The sequence below is a fragment of the Triturus cristatus genome, chromosome 3_1, assembly GCF_964204655.1.
Source record: "Triturus cristatus chromosome 3_1, aTriCri1.1, whole genome shotgun sequence".
Lineage (NCBI taxonomy): Eukaryota > Metazoa > Chordata > Amphibia > Caudata > Salamandridae > Triturus > Triturus cristatus.
Genome location: NC_140583.1, coordinates 1,061,018,631 through 1,061,035,792, shown reverse-complemented (window position 1 = coordinate 1,061,035,792; position 17,162 = coordinate 1,061,018,631). Strand labels below are relative to the sequence as shown.

At 47.4% G+C, this 17,162-nt stretch overlaps 1 protein-coding gene across 18 annotated transcripts in view; it reads right to left on the bottom strand.

Moving 5' to 3' along the window:
- The window catches only part of PHLDB1 (pleckstrin homology like domain family B member 1), a 390,210-nt gene that overhangs the window by 235,141 nt on the left and 137,907 nt on the right, over nt 1-17,162 (bottom strand). For 15 of the 18 annotated variants that reach the window (XM_085645850.1, XM_085645851.1, XM_085645853.1 and 12 more), the window contains exon 4: nt 13,636-13,806. In XM_085645850.1, coding sequence (XP_085501976.1) covers nt 13,636-13,806 — 171 coding nt within the window. Of the gene's footprint in view, nt 1-7,641; nt 7,873-13,635; nt 13,807-17,162 lie in introns of those variants that run through there. The other 3 variants (XM_085645862.1, XM_085645865.1, XM_085645867.1) reach the window with 2 other exon arrangements.

Sequence of the window (17,162 nt, the reverse complement as noted above, 5' to 3'; positions counted from 1 at the left end):
AGTAAAGACAGTGATGCAGGAAGAGACCGCGTGGGCCACAGAGATGGAAAACCAAAATGGCGGATGCTTGTTTACATCCCGGGTGAGTCTTTACAGCGGCTGTGCCACATTAGATGATGGGCAGAACCTGGGGTAGCGCTCTGACTAGGAGTACTGAAGAAACACTGGTACTTCCGTTTCCTCACAGAGTCCCCGGAAAGGGAAATGTGCTCAGACTTCCTTGAAGCCACTAAGCGTCATTCTGACTCAGCTGCTGCTGTGCTGATATTGAAAGGTGCTGACTTCACTTTGCAGTTCCTGGAAGGCGAACAGAGCTGTGGATGTGAACGTTGTAAAGCCACTTAAAAGTTGACATGGAAACTCAGGTTTCAATGCGGGCTGTCACCTTCCAATTCTTCAGATCCTCTACCAGAGTGATATAGGTTGCAGTGACTGCCAGAAGTCACGCCTGCGCTGTCCTTGCGGGTCATTGCATAATGCGTGTGGTAATTCACGTCATTCGTGGTTTTTGGGTCATTGCTGGCAACACATCGGCCCATTTAGGCATCAACATCTCAAACGAGCATTGGTAAAGCCAATAAATAGGTCTGGCTTTAAAGGGCTAATGAGTGTAAATACAGATGTGCGCTGCATGCACAATCACTATTTAACATGTTCGAATCTGACATGCAAACTTTCCCAAAGTGAGCTCAAATAGTAGAAAAAATGACAAGATTCACAAGCCAGACTGACGTCAGTCCAGGAACCAGTTGTCAGGCTATGACGATGCTAGGACCAGCTAACAAATGAGGACTGCACATGTGGAGCGTGACACCACTCCAGACTTCTCTAGTCAAATCCCATGTACTTGCGATCAGACTGTGACATCTATACAAAAACCTGAGCCCAGACTGTGACGTACCAACAACCCCCAGACTGACCTCAATCCAGGGTCCAGATATCAGATTGCCACATCACAACTTGCAGTCCAAAAGCGACATCCCTCCCGCAGTCAAACGGTCACATCACTGCACCAGACATCTCGGCAGGAGTCAGCCATGGCCTGGACTGACTCACAGTACTAGACATTCACAACTCTCTCACTTCTCCCGGAGCGGTGCCGGCTCCCATGGCAGCACTGGGTGAATCAATTTCCTCCACTGGAACAGAGCCGGACACAATGACTGCCAACCTGTTCTAAAACTTGGCACTGGGTGATCTCTGCGGGCATGAAACAACGTGCGCGTGCACGCACACGGGCATCTTCTTAAGGGGATGTGCAATCCTTTCGAACTTTCGCTGTCCAAAGTATGTCTTCGTGTAATGCCTGCGTGCACAGATCGTGCACGTCAATTAACTGCTTAACCGTGTTAATATCATTTTAGAAAAGTTACAAAGCACAAAATAAGAAAAGTAACGCATCAAAGCGCTATTTACAAAGAAACTGTAAATGATACATAATAAAAGAATAACAATGGAAAGTCGCAGGTACGGATCCGCAGGCGTATACGGAACAAAATAAAATGTCTATACACAAGAACATGCGCAATTATGGATAAGTGGACAAGTGTGCGCAACAGCAAGTGTTTAAGGGTGTACACGGATTAAAGCGCAAAGGCACAGATTAACATTCAAGAATGCGAAAGCACACGTATGGAGGCGTTTGCAGGTGGTACTGCAGGTTGTATGTGCGCATTTAAGCCGATTTCCCACACGTGTCCAGTGCGCCATGTGCTGGTTGCACGTTCCCGAGCACATCTTCGCTACGGCCCCATGCCTACGTACATTGAGTTGCAACAAGTTCGCAGGCTTTACTCGGCTCCGAGCTCCACCGCTTGCGCAACTCTCCCAATTCACGTTTATAGCTCCCTGAAGCCATCCCGGCTTCTAACCGGTGTTTAAAGTTCCTAACTGCATCTCTCTTGTGACTCTAAGTCACTGCTTACTTGTCACGTGCTCTCCAATTTCTGTGTTTACAGTCCCCTTGATTGCTCGGCAGATTCACGTGCTTCCCAGGTCTCGTGCTTACCATTCCAACGAGTGCCGCGCGTTTTCAATGCTTACTGAATTCCAGTGTGCTCACCAGGGTCTTTGTTTACAGTTCCCAAGTGCTCGTCCTATTCCGTGTTCACAGCTCTCCCAAAGCTTCCAGTGTCAGTATTTACACGTTTCCAACATGCTCGACAGTAGCAGGATTTTCAATTCCCAAGTTGTGATTCACAGCTCTCCAGATGTTTCGGGTCCTGCTTTTCCAGGTTTCCCACGCGATTCCAAATCCTTCTAGCTACATTTCCTATGAACTGTCTGCTCCCAACATCATGTGTAAACAGTTCACCAACGTGACACCAGTTCCGGTTTACACTGCTCAGCAAAGCCCAGCTCACATGGGTCTGTGCTACTTGTGTTTACAATCCCACAATTTCCGAGTTTCCAATGCCCCAGGCAACCTCGGTCTTGCGCTTACAGGATCCGACTGCCACACAGTTTGTGTTAAAGGCTTAGCGCTTTCCCAATTTCTTTCTCCCAGAGTACACCCGCAATATGATGTACAATGTCCTTTAGCCCCCGTTCTTGTAATTACAATGTCCATATGCCCGACGGTTTTCATTTGTGGCCCTCCAGTGTTTACAATCTCCCCATTTTCTGTATTTACTCTGCCCCTTGTTTTAGTTCGAGTGCTGCAGTTACAGCTCTCATAAGCGCCCTTCACAGACCCCACTTCCAAGTAACCAACCTCAGATTTCACGTGTTGACAATTGCTCTAACTCCGGGATTTTAGAGCCCCGCCACCCAAGCCCTGCCCCGCTTCCAGTGGTTAAAGTGCTCTTCTCCCTACCCCTGTGTTAAAAGTGCTCAGCCCTTCGGGTGTGAACAGTGCTCCAGTACCTCCGTTTACAAATGCCCAACCTGGATACCATTCCCTGTATTTACAATAGTGCCCCCCCCCCCATTTCCTGTGTTTAATGGTGCTTCCCACCAGCGAACGTTGCGCAGCTCCGCCCCTTCTGTATTTAGTAGAGCGCTCCACCATTGTTTACAGTGTGACCCCCGAGCCCACGCTTTCAGTACCCCTCAGGCCGGGTCTCCCTTCCTGTCCCACAATGGCGCCCCCCTTCCCCAAGCTTGCTGAGCCCCATTACGAGCTGTTGCTTGTCGGGCCTCTGCTTGCACAGCCCCCCTCCACGCACAGCGTTCCTGACACACTTTCGCTGGTTTTTAATCCTAGATTATTCCTGTTCTTTGAACGAGGGAGAATCCCTCTTTTCATTGGCTCGTCCTCTCCTTTTCTCATGCATTCGCCGGGTCAGAGGAGCGCAAGTGAGGTGAAGTGTGGGGATGCTGTGGGGGTGCAGGGGACCACTGTCCTCGCCGCCAGGGGGGCAGATTGCTGGTCAACATCACAAGTCACCCTGTCCAGCGCGCTCTCCGAGGGGCCCCCCCTAAACCCCAGGGCGCTAGGAAGAACTACCACCCAGAACCACAGGGTTAACTTGGGGGACTGAGGGGAGGCGAGGTGAAATGCCCGAGGAGGGTGCTGGGGTCTTTGAACCACCGGGTGGAGTGCGAGGGGTGTGTAGAATCTCCCAAGAAATCCCGAGGTGCTGTCTGAGGCGGGAACCAGCCCAACAGCATCACTGGGTAGACAGGCGGTGGCCGGAGAAGCTGAACTGCCTAGGTATTCTAAAGAGGGAGGGGGGAGCTGCTTCATTGTAACTAGGGCTCCCGGTTTTATGTTATTTATTTTTTTGCCATTTCCGTCTGTATTTATCCATATTTATTTTTTGCTAATTTTATCTGTATTTATCCGTATTTATTTTTGGTTTTGTGGAAAATTTAAGTTGAAATTAGTATATTTCCACAATTATTTTAACCGATAAATATGCCCTCATGTTTGAATGTCTGCCAGGTTTCAGTGCTGTGAGCACCCTCAGAAGGTAAATCAGTGTACTTATATGAAAATATGCACATTTCTGTATCAACCTTTTGCAGATCTACTGCTGTTAAAGCCTCTTTACTAAAATTATTCCGTCTTTTAACCCCCTTATTTATCAATCCACACATACATTGGCCTGGTAGTCATGGCATACATTATTTAGAATTACTCAAAAATAAACCCAATTTCCGTTTTTATCCACATTTAAAAATAAATACAGAGAAAAAAATAAATGTTTTCTGTCTGTATTTATCTGTAAAAATCAGTAAAAACGGAAAACAGGGAGCCTTAATTGTAACCTGGGGTACCCAATGAGAGACTCCCCCAGAATCCTGCTTGCAACATGAGGGAGAGGGCATTGTGCCTGCATATTCTCTAAAGGCCCATGTAGGCCTGGGCGGAGGACACCAAAAAAACTCTGCCATTCTACGCGGAGTTCCGCAAGCTGCAAAGTGCATTACGTCGCACCGTTCGGGCTGATTTTTAGCGCTGGGTGTTTGTCCCGCGCTGTAAAATCTGTGCAAACAGCACCACACGCAGCGCAAAAGGGCGTTGCTTCTTTCTGACGCTTGATGTTCTACTGGAGCGGCAGCTTCCTCAACGCGAGTGGAAGCGTCCATCCGCAACCGCCCGCGTTGAGAAATCTCGCCAGGAGGTAGTCTGGAGCAAGATTTTCCTCGCTCGCCAACTTAATGTTGGTGAGTGAGATAAAACTCTGCTTTCTGAGTGACGTGTCTCCCTGAGCCCCCAAGTATCTGTAAGGGCAGGGGAGTTCTACTCTGGATGATGTGGGCTCTTGTAGATGCTGCTGTTCTTGAACCCCTGTAAAGTGCACTCTAAAGAGGGCCTAACAAAGCACTTCAGGGTCCTCTGTGAGGATTCTCCTCAGACCCCCATGTTGGTCCCCAAGAGAGGAGCACTTAGCACCCTAAATGTGCTCTGAAGGGAGAGGGATGCAGAAGTAAGATGATTTGCATTTAGTACTCTCTTGGAAATTGAATTCTTTTGATCTGGCCGGACAGCAACGCTGCCTAAAGGACCAGTTCTTTAACATATACAAAGGTTGTGCTTTTGCTCCATCACAAGGAATGTTACACTCTCTACTTATGTTATTGGCTGTTGAGCATCATTTCCTCTCATATGAAGTGCTTGCATGGGAACGCATGAGGGATTATTTTACATTTTAAAAGTATAGTGACTCATCACACAATTTATTTATCTCATAAAGCATTTTTTTCACCACAGCCTGCTTTAAAAAGAAATAACATATTGCAGTCAGGACTCTATAAATAAAAGCCAGATACAGTGATGTTGCCAGTACTTGTGTTTGCTGGAGGGGCTCAGTTGGACCCCCAGGGAGCTCTACAGAAAGACCTGTGGCAGGTAAAGGGGGAGTGGCAACAGTAAATAGCTGCATTCTGTGAATTTTGGGCAGTAGCACAGAGTGAATACGGGTACATCTGGGGCCCTAGTAAGGACTGCTTGTTGGGAGTCGGTAAAACACGCCCCCTCCCTGCTATCCAACCTAACTGTAGTGCCCCTTCCACACACATATATCACTATAACCTTTCTTTCTCGCCCCGGTCTGTACCACTAGTCTGCAGAGGAAAAGGTTACAAAACTGTGGAGACATGGAAGATTATTTACTACAGCTCCCTTGTGAAATGCCCAGTCATACTTGGCCCATGCCCTCAGACACACACACACACACACACACACAGTCACCACTGCCATAAAGGCACACTTTAATTGCACTTATATAGCGCTTACTACCCTGACGAGGCATTGAAGCGCTTCTTAGAAAGTTGCACGGTACTCAGTAACCCAACGGTAGAGTAGTTGTGGATTAGTGGGGGGATTATAGTTTGTTATAGGAAGTGTTAGACACGTGAGTCGTTTAGATGGATAGAATAAAGGATGGATACAGGAAGTAAGAGTTTAAACAGGGTTATTTGGGATTTCATAATAGTAAAAGAGGTTCAGGATCAATCAGAGAGTGGAGGTAGGGGATATTTTGGAAGAGGAATAAAATGAGTAAAAACACTGGTACTCCTGCCTTTACACCAGGCCACCCGCCATCTCTTACACAACCACCTCTACCATCACTCACACATCGCCTAACTACCCTGGCTCATACCAGCAACCCTGCCCTCATTCACATTACCACCACTGCCATCACACACGCAACCGTCTCTGACCTCAGTCAACCACCCCTACCCAGTTTACACAACCTTTGCAATCCCAGTTACCCTACCGTCAACCGCACCACTTCTTTCATCGAAACAACTACTCTTACTGTCACTTACATGCTACCTTCTGCCCTCAGTCAGACAGATCTGCCTTCACTCATATTAGGAGCCCTGCCCTCACTCCTAGCAGCATGACAGCCCTCAGGCTCCTAAACACCCGATCATCACTCAGTCAACACTCTAACCTCATTCCCACAACTTCTGCTCTCGCTTACACAATCATATCTGCCCTCACTCATAGGAGGACCCCAGCCACTCACGCTCCAATCACTGCCACGTCCACCCTAGTATCATCAGCGTCACCACTGCCCTTCCTCGTAAAACTACTACCATCACACACCCCCATCTGAACTCACAAAACCCACACTACCACACACGTGTAACTCACTCTGCCATATACCGTCAAACGAGACCCCAGATCCTGTCATGAGTAACTCATCCAGACCAGGTTTTTTTATTTGTATTTTGCAACTTGTAGTCTTGATTTAATAGCAAGACAAACATGACTTCAAATCCCAGAAATACCTGGAATGAATGAGCTGACCTCACACTTAACAGAGCAACTTGAGAGCTCTGGCCCACCGCTAGCCTCGCTGATGCTACCCATCGCTGTTAACCTGCCCCTGAACCACCATCTCATGACCTGACCCTCCCACCCCGACTATCAGCACATAGTTCTCACAGTACAGCCACCAGTTTGATTACCAGATGAAGGACTGTCATCAGGAGCATCATTTCCCGGTCCTAGGATTCTCTTTCAAAACCTATTGCACTCTGGGAGTTCTTTTTTTGGTTCACTTCACCTAAGGCATGGGGGCTTACTCCCCTGAAAACAGTCATTTGAAAAGTGAAAAACGATGACTGTTACACAGTGCCCTATGAGAGGAGTCATCTGGCAACTTAACCACCGGCCTCACACTACCAACTCTTCCTTAGTTCACACTACCCACACCTTCAGTCATCGCCACTCACACTTTCACCACCGCCCTTCAAGCACCCTGCTCTGAAAAGTACTGCTCCAACTCACAACGCCACCCTTCACTCACACTACTACCCCATTGCTCCTGTATTACGTCACCAACCCTCACACTGTCACTCGCTGCCAGCCCTGCCCTTACATCCGTCACTCACACTAGTACCCCTGCCGTCATTCGCATTACTCAACTATCTCTGCCATCAATCACACCCTTCATTCACACTACACCCTTGTCCTTTCATACTGCCCTCCCTACCTCACACCCTCCCCTCACACCACCCACACTAATTCACACCACATCTCCATTACACTACAACCTAGACGCTTCGTTCACACTACCACCCCCAATCTGGCACTCTTACCCTTCATTCATACTGTCAACCCCTACACTCGCATCTTCTATTCGCACTACCCATCTACATTCACTACTGCCCCCTCATACCTTCCCGCACCCATGTTCACTCAGCGCTCACTGCCACCTTCCACGAGCGGCTCTCACTCACCGAGTAGGGCCGCCTCGGTCGGTTCTCCTGTCCTGCCAAGCGGTGGCTTCTGTGCCCCCGTTTCCGGTGCGCCCCGGTCCGTGCTCCTCCTCTCCCCAGCGCCGGCTTCCAGGCTCTGCGGCTAATTTCGGGCCGGCTTTTTTTGGCCGGTGTTATTTGCGGGCTGGGCCCGGCGCTCGCCCTCCGTCCCTCAGTCCCCCGGCCCTCGGCTCCTATTCAGGGGGCGGCCCCAGGCCTGCCAGCCTGGTCCTTCTGGGCCAATCAGAAGCCGCGGGGGCTGGGTGCCGAGGAGGGGGGAGGCCGTGACCTCACAGGGAGCTCCCGGTGCCTCCCATTCCCTCTCCTCCCGGCCCCGCCCTGCGCCCTCCCATCACATTCCACGTTCAGGGCTTATCTCTAGTCTTTGCTCCGGCCCCGCACTCCCTCTATCGCAGGCTCTTCACTTCTCCATCATTCTCCTCCCTCCACTGCACAGAAGCTCTCAATTCCCTCTCCTTCGTAGCCTGCCACTTTCTTCTTACTCTTCCCTTCTTTCACCGGGATCTCGTTCTCCTCACTCGCACCCTTTCTGCTTTTGCTACTCCCCCGTCCTTCTCACTCTCGCGTTTCCACTTTCCCGTCTATTAACCCATTCTCTCTTCGCTCTGTTTACCATCGCCATCACAGGCTGCTTGTTTTGCGTCATCTTCCCCGTGTTTCTCTTTTCTGTAACGCCCCTTCATTCATCCTGCCTCTTTTTTCTTCTACAAGAGCACCCTTTCCTCTCTCGTCCTTTCACTCTCCTTCCAATGTCCACCTGTCTCTCCACCACTCCAATCGTTGTCCTTCTTCTCATTTCTCTTCCGTGCCCCCCCCCCTTTCCTTCTCCTGCCATACTTATGCACATTCCCTTCTTCACCCCTGCACCTATCTCTCAAAACGCGCTGTTTCTCTGGCCAACACTCCACCTACGCCCCGCCCCTCTCAAAACACACATATCACGCTGCATAAAGGCGATGGCGACAGGTGTGTGTCTTTGTGTATATATACCAGAACCCCCTCCCCCCCCCCTGGTGTGTGGCAGCCCGGGATGAGACAGCTTCCTGGGCACACACACAGCAGCACCCGAGCACTTCACAGGTCTTTAAATACCTTTTGCTTGTTAATGAGGCTTTGATGGTTTTCACCCCTGCTTTGAGCCCCTGCAGTTCCACTCTGCCTTTTGCTTGAAGAATCAGCCCCCCCCGAATTTTTTTATACTTATATACTCTTGGGTGAGGGGGGCGGTAAGTTCATGGGTATTGCCTGTACTGCACTGCTGAGTGCTTCATGGCTTCCAACCCATTGACCGTGCCCCAGGGCCCAGCATAAAGGCTGACTGAGGCAACATGGCCGGGATTCCTGGAGGGGGCAGTGACTGTCCTGCTGTGTGAACCAAGAGGATGTTGAGTGTACGGCAGTGGTGTTGCAAGTGGGTGGGGGTGGTCCACTCCGGGCGGCACAGGTTTTCAGGGCAGCGGCCACCTCCCCCCCTCTTACCTGCAGCAGCGCGGGGCAGCGGCCGCCACAGGCCGCAAAAAGCCTAGTTATGCCACTGGTGTACGGTATAAAGCATGGATACTCGCAAACATTTTCCCAAGGGCCACAACGTTTGACCTGTGATGTGACAGAGGGCTGCATCGATGCCAGCGTGATGGTGATCCAGGGGTTGGGGGGGAGGGGTGGCAGCAAGGTTGGTATAGGGGAAGCAAAGCATACACATCTAGTGGCTGAATTGCACACTGCGAAACAAAAAAAACAGGGGATTAATCCCAGCTTCCCCACTTTACCAAATTGTGTGATCCTAGGCAATTGTTTTATTTCACATTCCCTCCTTTTTCTTTTATTATCACTTATATGAGGACTTCAAAATACATGACTTCAGGGTGTGCACTGTACAAAACCATGTTCTGTGTTTGATTAAATAAACTATAATGTTGTTCATGTATAATGTGAGACAACCTAAGAGTGCACATAACAACTGAGTTGCCTCTTAGTTCACGTTTGGCATTATTGTCAGTGTGGGAGGAAGAATGAATGTTATATTTGGAAACTATTACTTACAAAAATACTTCTCAATGCACTGATATAATGTGATATACTAAGATGAATTGGTTTTGCATGTTAATGAAATACACTTTTGTGAATTTTGAAGACACTATACATTTTTACACTTTTGCTGCAAAATGGCTTTGAAAATGAAGCTGTTCCTAAAGTTAAGTGGTGCAGGACAGTATAGATACTGTATTCCTTTAACTTCACTTAACCTTTAAATAAAGGCATCCCTGTATATTTAACATCTTTTTAATGTTAGTGCTGAGTGGAGTGAACAGCAGCCCAGTGCTGCTATTGATCAGGGGGCCACATGCAAAGGTCAGGAGGGCTGCATACTTTGGGTATCTCTGGTGTCTGAAAGTCCTGGTGCGGGGATATTTGTGGGGTGGGGTGGAGGATTGGCTTTACTACTGAGGACAGCCAGAAGGGCTGATGTTATTAGGGCATTTCTCTATGCCGTTTACTGCTGAGAGGAATTGCCTACACTCCAACATGAAGCGTGGGGTCTGTACTCTTTAGAGACAGGAAGTCCAATGTCATGGAGACTCTGCCTGCACATCAGGCTTGCCATTGACTACTCTTCTGCAAAAAGTCAAGATCACGTCACTTGGGCCACTGACTGTATTGTATAAACTAAAGGTGGGCGAGGCAACAAATTAACAGGGAGAGCCGAGCCAAAGGTCAGCTCTGGCTCTAAGAGCTCATGCACGAACCGAGCCCTGAAAATATTTGGCATGTAAATCATGCAACAAACACAATGTTAGAAAGTGATAAGGCGTTGTCAAAATTAAAATAGGCATTTGCAATGCAATAGATGTCGCATTTACGCGAGTTTGAGCTATTGGCATTGTAAATGACAATGCCTTTATTTATGTTTTGGTTTTTAAAACATAAAATAAAAGGGATTGTCATTTACAATGCTAATAGCTTAAACTCACGTAAATGTGAGACCTAGTGCATTGCAAATGCTTGTTTGAAATTGAAAGGACGTGCTTTGAAACCTGGAGTAGGGTGACGGAAGGACTCTATGTGTCAATGCAAGCCAGATAGCTGTGCTGCAACTCAAATGGTATCTTGGATGCAGGCTTTGGTAACGCTGCAAGACAAGCTACGCCTCTACCTTGTAAAGTTAAATTACTCCTTCCTCCACCGAGACACTGTGCTGTGACCTTTACACATTGACACTGCCATGGTCAAAGGCTCACGCTTCGAGGCATCTGTTACGCGGGCTAGGAGGTACTGCTTCCCAAAAACAAACATGACGGAATCCAGCAAAGCAGGGGTAAATTCGAGAAAAGCTCCCCCCTCCCACTCTACAAGACAGGAAAACAGAGAGTGAAGCTGTAATCCCGTACATGTCTGAATGCAGCCAGCGCGTTGCTTGTAAGGTGCTCACAGCTGTGAGGCTCCCAGGCTGCTAGTCAGATTCTGTAGTGAACAGAGTACTATAGATGCTTTTTTGAAATTGAAAGGACATGCTTTGAAACCTGGAGGAGGGTGAGGGGAGGACTCTGTGTGTTACTAAAATAACAAGCGCAGCATAGGCAGTGTGCTGTGCTGCTTACGAAAAACGTAAAATATCGAAAAATTAGTGTTTGCGAGCCGCGCGGAAGAAATCAAAGATGCGGCTCGGCAAACATCAGAGCAGACCCTTTACGGCGAACACAGGGATTCCCAGAGTGAGAGACTGTCTGTGGCGCAGCAGTTAGAGCTGACAACTTGAGAGCTGGGGATCTGTGTTCGAGCCTCGGCGTCGGCACCTCCTGCTGATTATGGACAAATCACTTAATCTTTCACCCTGGTCGCCCTAAATGCACTAATTTAAAAAAGATGGTGTTGGGCTGTCCACATGGGCCGTCCTAAAAGTGGACAAGGCGCTTCAGCGTTTAACATAAACAATGAGTGTGCCAATTGAAAAGAAGGGCGGGGCTTAAAGTCGCTTCTGAATCTGTATTGATTACAAGAAGCCGTCGCATAGCGAGAGGCGCTTGCGCTGCAACGCCAGGTGAGACTTAAAAAAGAGTATTTCTTTAATACGAGGAAGCGTTTCACCTTAGTACATCAACTGTATCTCTGTATTGAGAGGTATCTATTACAGGTGAGAGGTTTTAAACATGACCGAGAAACATTCCTGTCCCCTCACTGAGGACAATGCTCTTAGTGAACAAAGAGGCAAGTCAGTTGTCGTGTGTACTCTGCATGTTGCTTAGATTCTTATTATAGATGAAGCAATGCAATAGGCTATTAATAAAAACACAAGAGCTTTTAGTACACCTCTCATCCTGAACCCAAGTATTCAAAGGTGCTCTTATGTCTAATAATGAACAAAAAGGCAGCTTGTGAACTAACTCATTTGCCTAAGATCACACAATTTGGTCAAGCTGGGAAGTCGTGATTGATATCAGAGTTTGCAGTTTCACACTGTGCAATTCAGTCACTAAATGGGTATTTCATTCTGAAACCAGAGGTCAATGCTTTGTCCTTAATTCTTGGAGGGTGAAATTAGAAAGCAGGTGATGGGCTGAATCCATATTTATGCGTGAACCTTTTCCGAGGACATAAGAGGCTTCACCACAGGCACAGACTACGTTACACTTTTTTCCCCCTCAATACAGGGACACTTGCCAGAATTTACAGGATGCTGAGACAAGGCCAGGATTTGAATGTGCTTTTCCATGTTGCATGACTGGCAGCTCTGGCCACTAGGCCACATCACCTTCAGTGAAAGTTCTGCTCGTTTTGGGCTCGAGGTTCGAAGAGGACCTCGAGCTGAGCCAGAGTCAGGCATTTGACTCAAGTTTTCAGTGGCTCACCCATCTCTAGTATACACTATACAGCCAAAAGGCTTCTTTCTTACAGTCGAATCACTGTACCCTTAAAACAAGGAAGAACAACGTTTTGGTAGGCGTTGGCTCTACTCTATAAAGTCAAGAGGAATTTGTCCTAGAAAGGTACAGGTACCTGACTGTACTGCAGCAGCACTAGCTATCCTGCATGACCATGTGCTGTGAATGCTGACTATACTACAGCACGCAAGGAGGCTCCATGTCTAGGGCCCATTGGTGGCGTTGTATAAAGCCAAGAAGGTCAGTGTCCTGGGGCCACTGACTTTACTTTTGTCCAAATTGAAATAGCAAAGTGTTCCGGGGCAGGCGGCTGCACTCACATGGACATGTTTTATTCACATTTTTGTTTGACACCGGTCAACGAAAAAACCAGAACCGTAGTGGGCACTCAGATTTCGGAAGTGGTTTGGGACCAGACGTAAGGTGGAAATGTGTTATACGAAACCACTTCACATTTTCCCACATCCAGCCATTTATCGATGTGGTGAGTGCTGACTGTTACGCATCAGGCGGGCTCTCTCTGAGCCCCGGTGAGACGAAGATCCATGGGGACTGAGGGGTGCAGTGCAGATGGGTGGTTTTATTTTGGCTCACTTCTTAGTATTCATGCGCAGTCTCATCTTTCTCACTTGCTATTGCACATATGCGGTGCCACCTAAGCACAGTAAGTCCGTAGGTGCAGTCACATGCAGGCTGTGATTTTACAAGTGTTCAGTTTTAGTACACACGAGCTGCCTTACTTGGCCCAGTTCTTAATGCGCATGTTCAACTTGGCTCAGTCGGTTTGCAGGCAATCTCATTTTAGCTCATTGCGCATGTGCAGTCTCACATTGTTAGTGCAATGTGCATAGCTTCACCTTGGCTCAGATGTTAGTACATGAGCATGTCACAGTCTCACATTGGCTCAATGTTAGTACACGTGCGCAGTCTCACCATGGCTCAGTTGTTAGCGCACATGCGGAGTCTCACCTTGGCTCAATGTTAGTGCACATGCGCAGTCTCGACGTGGCTCCGTTGTTAGTGGCACGCGCAGTCTCACCATGGCTCAGTTGTTAGTACTCATTTGCAGTCTCACCTTGGCTCAGTCGCGTGGGTTGCCTCACCGGAAGGCCGTCGATGGCGCAGGCGTTGCCGCATGGGTACAGGGTCAGGGTGCCCCGATGGTTCTCGATGTAGCAGTGCTCTGGGGCGATACCAGGGCCCTGCAGGATGATGTCTTTGACGGCATTTCCAATGGTCGTCCTCCCTGCAGACAGAGTCAAAAATTATAACCAGGGTTAAGATGAGCAAGAAGGCAGATGTCACAACAACACAACAGTAGAGTTTTAAGGACACATAAAAGGGTCAAGAAGGGCAAAGGGAGAAAATAGTACAGCCGGAGTAAAAGGGCAAGAATGACGGTACCCCCATAGAAGAAGAATGATGGAGAGAATGGGTGGGAGAAGATGAAGGGGTGATATGCTGTAATACAGTGCGCCAACGTAATACCCTTGGAATACAGCAGCATCACGTTCCAAACAGACCGCATTGCTATGACTTCTGTACTATAGTGTTAGCTATGAATAGGGCGGCTGCTCTGTTGGAGCGGAGGAGCGTCGCCCCACCTAAATGCCCCCGAGCCTCAAGGCGAAAAATAAAATGGTAATTCATTACTATTTTTTTTTTCATCCTGACATCTTCCCGTCCTGAATGAGCGTCAGGACGGGGGCAGGGTCGCTGCTGAATGACAGCAGCACGGACTGGGAGAAGAGTTGGCTGCATGCATGGCATTTTTCAAAGTGCGCATGTCTTTTTGGCCGGCCGTCTTCCGACGGCCTGCCAGACATGCTCACTTTGAAACCTCTAACACAGCTTAAGACAGCTAGGTTAGAGCAGCTGCAGGCTTCCATAGTGCTGTGGAGCGCAGAAACAGGCCGCTCCCTCCAATCAGGGCACTGCTCTCATGCTGGTGAGAACAGCGCCCTGATTGGTCAAGAGAGTTTCCTTGTGGCCGGGATCCAGCGCGAGGAGGTCCAGAGCAGGGGGTCCTGTTGTCAGGTAAGTGTTTCTTTTAATATATTTTAAGTTTATATTTGCGGGCACGCCTGCCCGTTTATTTTGATACGTTTCCATTTTATATGAGCGCGCGCACGCGTGGCCCCCCCTTCCCGTTGATGCCAGCTGCCACTGCTCTACAGTGTCAAGTAGATAATATATTCATCGATTAAATACATTAACAATTAAACAATATAACAGCAGCAATAAAAGAAAAAACTGGGCAGCGGGAGAGCAGCTAGAAAAGGTCACATACATTCCAGAGACATTATAAACATTCCTAACTCTCTTAATTCCAGCTGCTACTACCCTAATGGAGTGAACAAATACAGCGCATCACCATAAAATAATACATAATGGCGTCCAAATCCTCATAGGTGCTATAAGAATACTGCACTGCACTGTAGCAAAGAAAGACACAGTATTGCAATAAAATACTACACTATAGTGTTCCATATCCAAAGCTTTGCCATATAACGACTGCGGTACACTTTGCCAAACTACCTTATCATTGAATTATTGCGCATCGGGCACAGTCAAAACCATAGAATACTGAATTGTAGTGTCCAAGACACATCACCACCATAAAATGTGAAATGGAATGTAGATACAGTCTGTAGTGGGTCCGAAGGTGAACACATTGCAGACTGAAAATGGGCTTAACTGAAATCTTTGAACTAGAAATCAAAACAAACAAGCATTTCCAAAGCCAACAGGGCTATCCTTTGGGGATCCATAGGCTTTGCCAATGTCTTTTGGCTAGATTTTACAACTTCAACATAATACTTTGCATCATGACCAATAGGAAAAAAAGCACAAAAAGGGTGCAATGTTGTGTTATTTAGTAGAGTTTCATGCATGCATAATGAAGTGTGCATGCACATGAGTCATTAAAACATGTGCACGCCTACATAATGACGTGGGCGCATTTTATTTCTAACTCATTGATCCGAGATGGATTGGTAAATGCACAATATGAAACAGAAGTACTGCAATAGCACTTTTGTAAAAGGATAAGGGGCCAGCAGAAATGTGCTGCTACATTCCCCCCACATATAAAAAAAAAATTTGGAGCATGAGGGAGAAGGATAGTTTGCCAGTGGGAGAAGAGCATGAAAAATAGCTTGCAACAGGAGGAAGACAGAAACATGGAGCCTGGTGGAGAGTGCATGAGGGAGGAGCTGGAAACCATGTATTCTCAGGAGGTGCCTAAGCAAAAAGAATAAAATAGTTCTCTAAAAGTGAGCAGTGGAAGAATACAAGTCATACAAGCCAAAGAATGGTAAAGAGTCTGTGCTACGGGGGAGGGACAAACACAAGAACAAGATGCACAAGGAAAGCCATCGACTAAGAAGCAAAAAATGAGAGTGACAATGAAGCCATCCAACGGTAAGCAATGGCAGAGCTGTAAGTCCACTGTAAGTTCTTGGTAAGCCTACAAAAGGTGTTTTCCAACCAGACAGCTTGCACTGACTGGTAGATAAAACCTAAAAAGACATTTGCTATGTTACAGCTAGGTTGGGTTACAAGATACAAATACAAGAAGCTTTGACAAAGCTAATAGGGTTGACCTTAGCAGGGTGGCATAGTGGCTATTTTTTACTTTATATTTAAAACAAATAGGTACCACAAATATGCAAAGAATAAAAAAAAAACACTGCCTAAACATGGCAGGCATATGTTTAAAATTACTGGCGTACAGAACGGTAATTTTTGTTTTTTTAAAAGGATAAAGAATGAAAAGAGCAAAAGCACTGGCAAAGTAAAGTACTAGCTTACCATCCAGGGCACTGAAGTGCACTTCATTTTAGGTGAATGTGCATGTGTGATGAGGAAAAATCCTCCACTCACAGAGCAAGAGAAACAGTGACTGAAGTGCGCTGCTACATTTCTCCCTGGTCTTTTCTTGTGGTAGCCAAAAGCAAAATGAAATAAACACCTGAAAAGATCAATGGATGAAGAGTGCTTTCCCAAAGCCCCACTAGGTACGTAGCTGTGTGTTTCTATTTTTTGTTTATGATATATCGATGGGTTTTTTATTATAAGAATCCAAATAGCTATACTGTTTCTAGGTCAGACCTAAAAATTATTTGGTTGCGTCTGTTCCTTAGTGTGCTTGCCCATACAGTATAAGCCATGTATGCAAAAACCTTAAGCCTTAGGTCTTAATAATGTGTGCAGATACACAAAGTGCCCAAAGTAGAGGATAGGCAAAGAAAGTGGCCAGATCGGGTGCAGACACAAAAATGCCTGAAACAAACACAGAGACAACTGAACAAGCGCTGGACAATGGCCATGTCTGAACTGGGGTGGTGTGGTGAGCAAAATAACGATGGATTAAACCCAGATATGTGACTGGGTGTGAATGTTTTGCCAACGTGCAACATTCCGTCCATCATCTTGTGTGTTTTGCTGTTCACCCTATGTAGGAAGGGTATGCCCAGACGTGGGTCCCGTGCTCACTACGCCACTGGAGTCAAGCTATACTGGCTGAAGAGGGGTGAAACCCCGAAACCGGTCCTAGGATGCTTGATTCTGGTCCAGGGAAGACATGACTTGGCAGTTCAG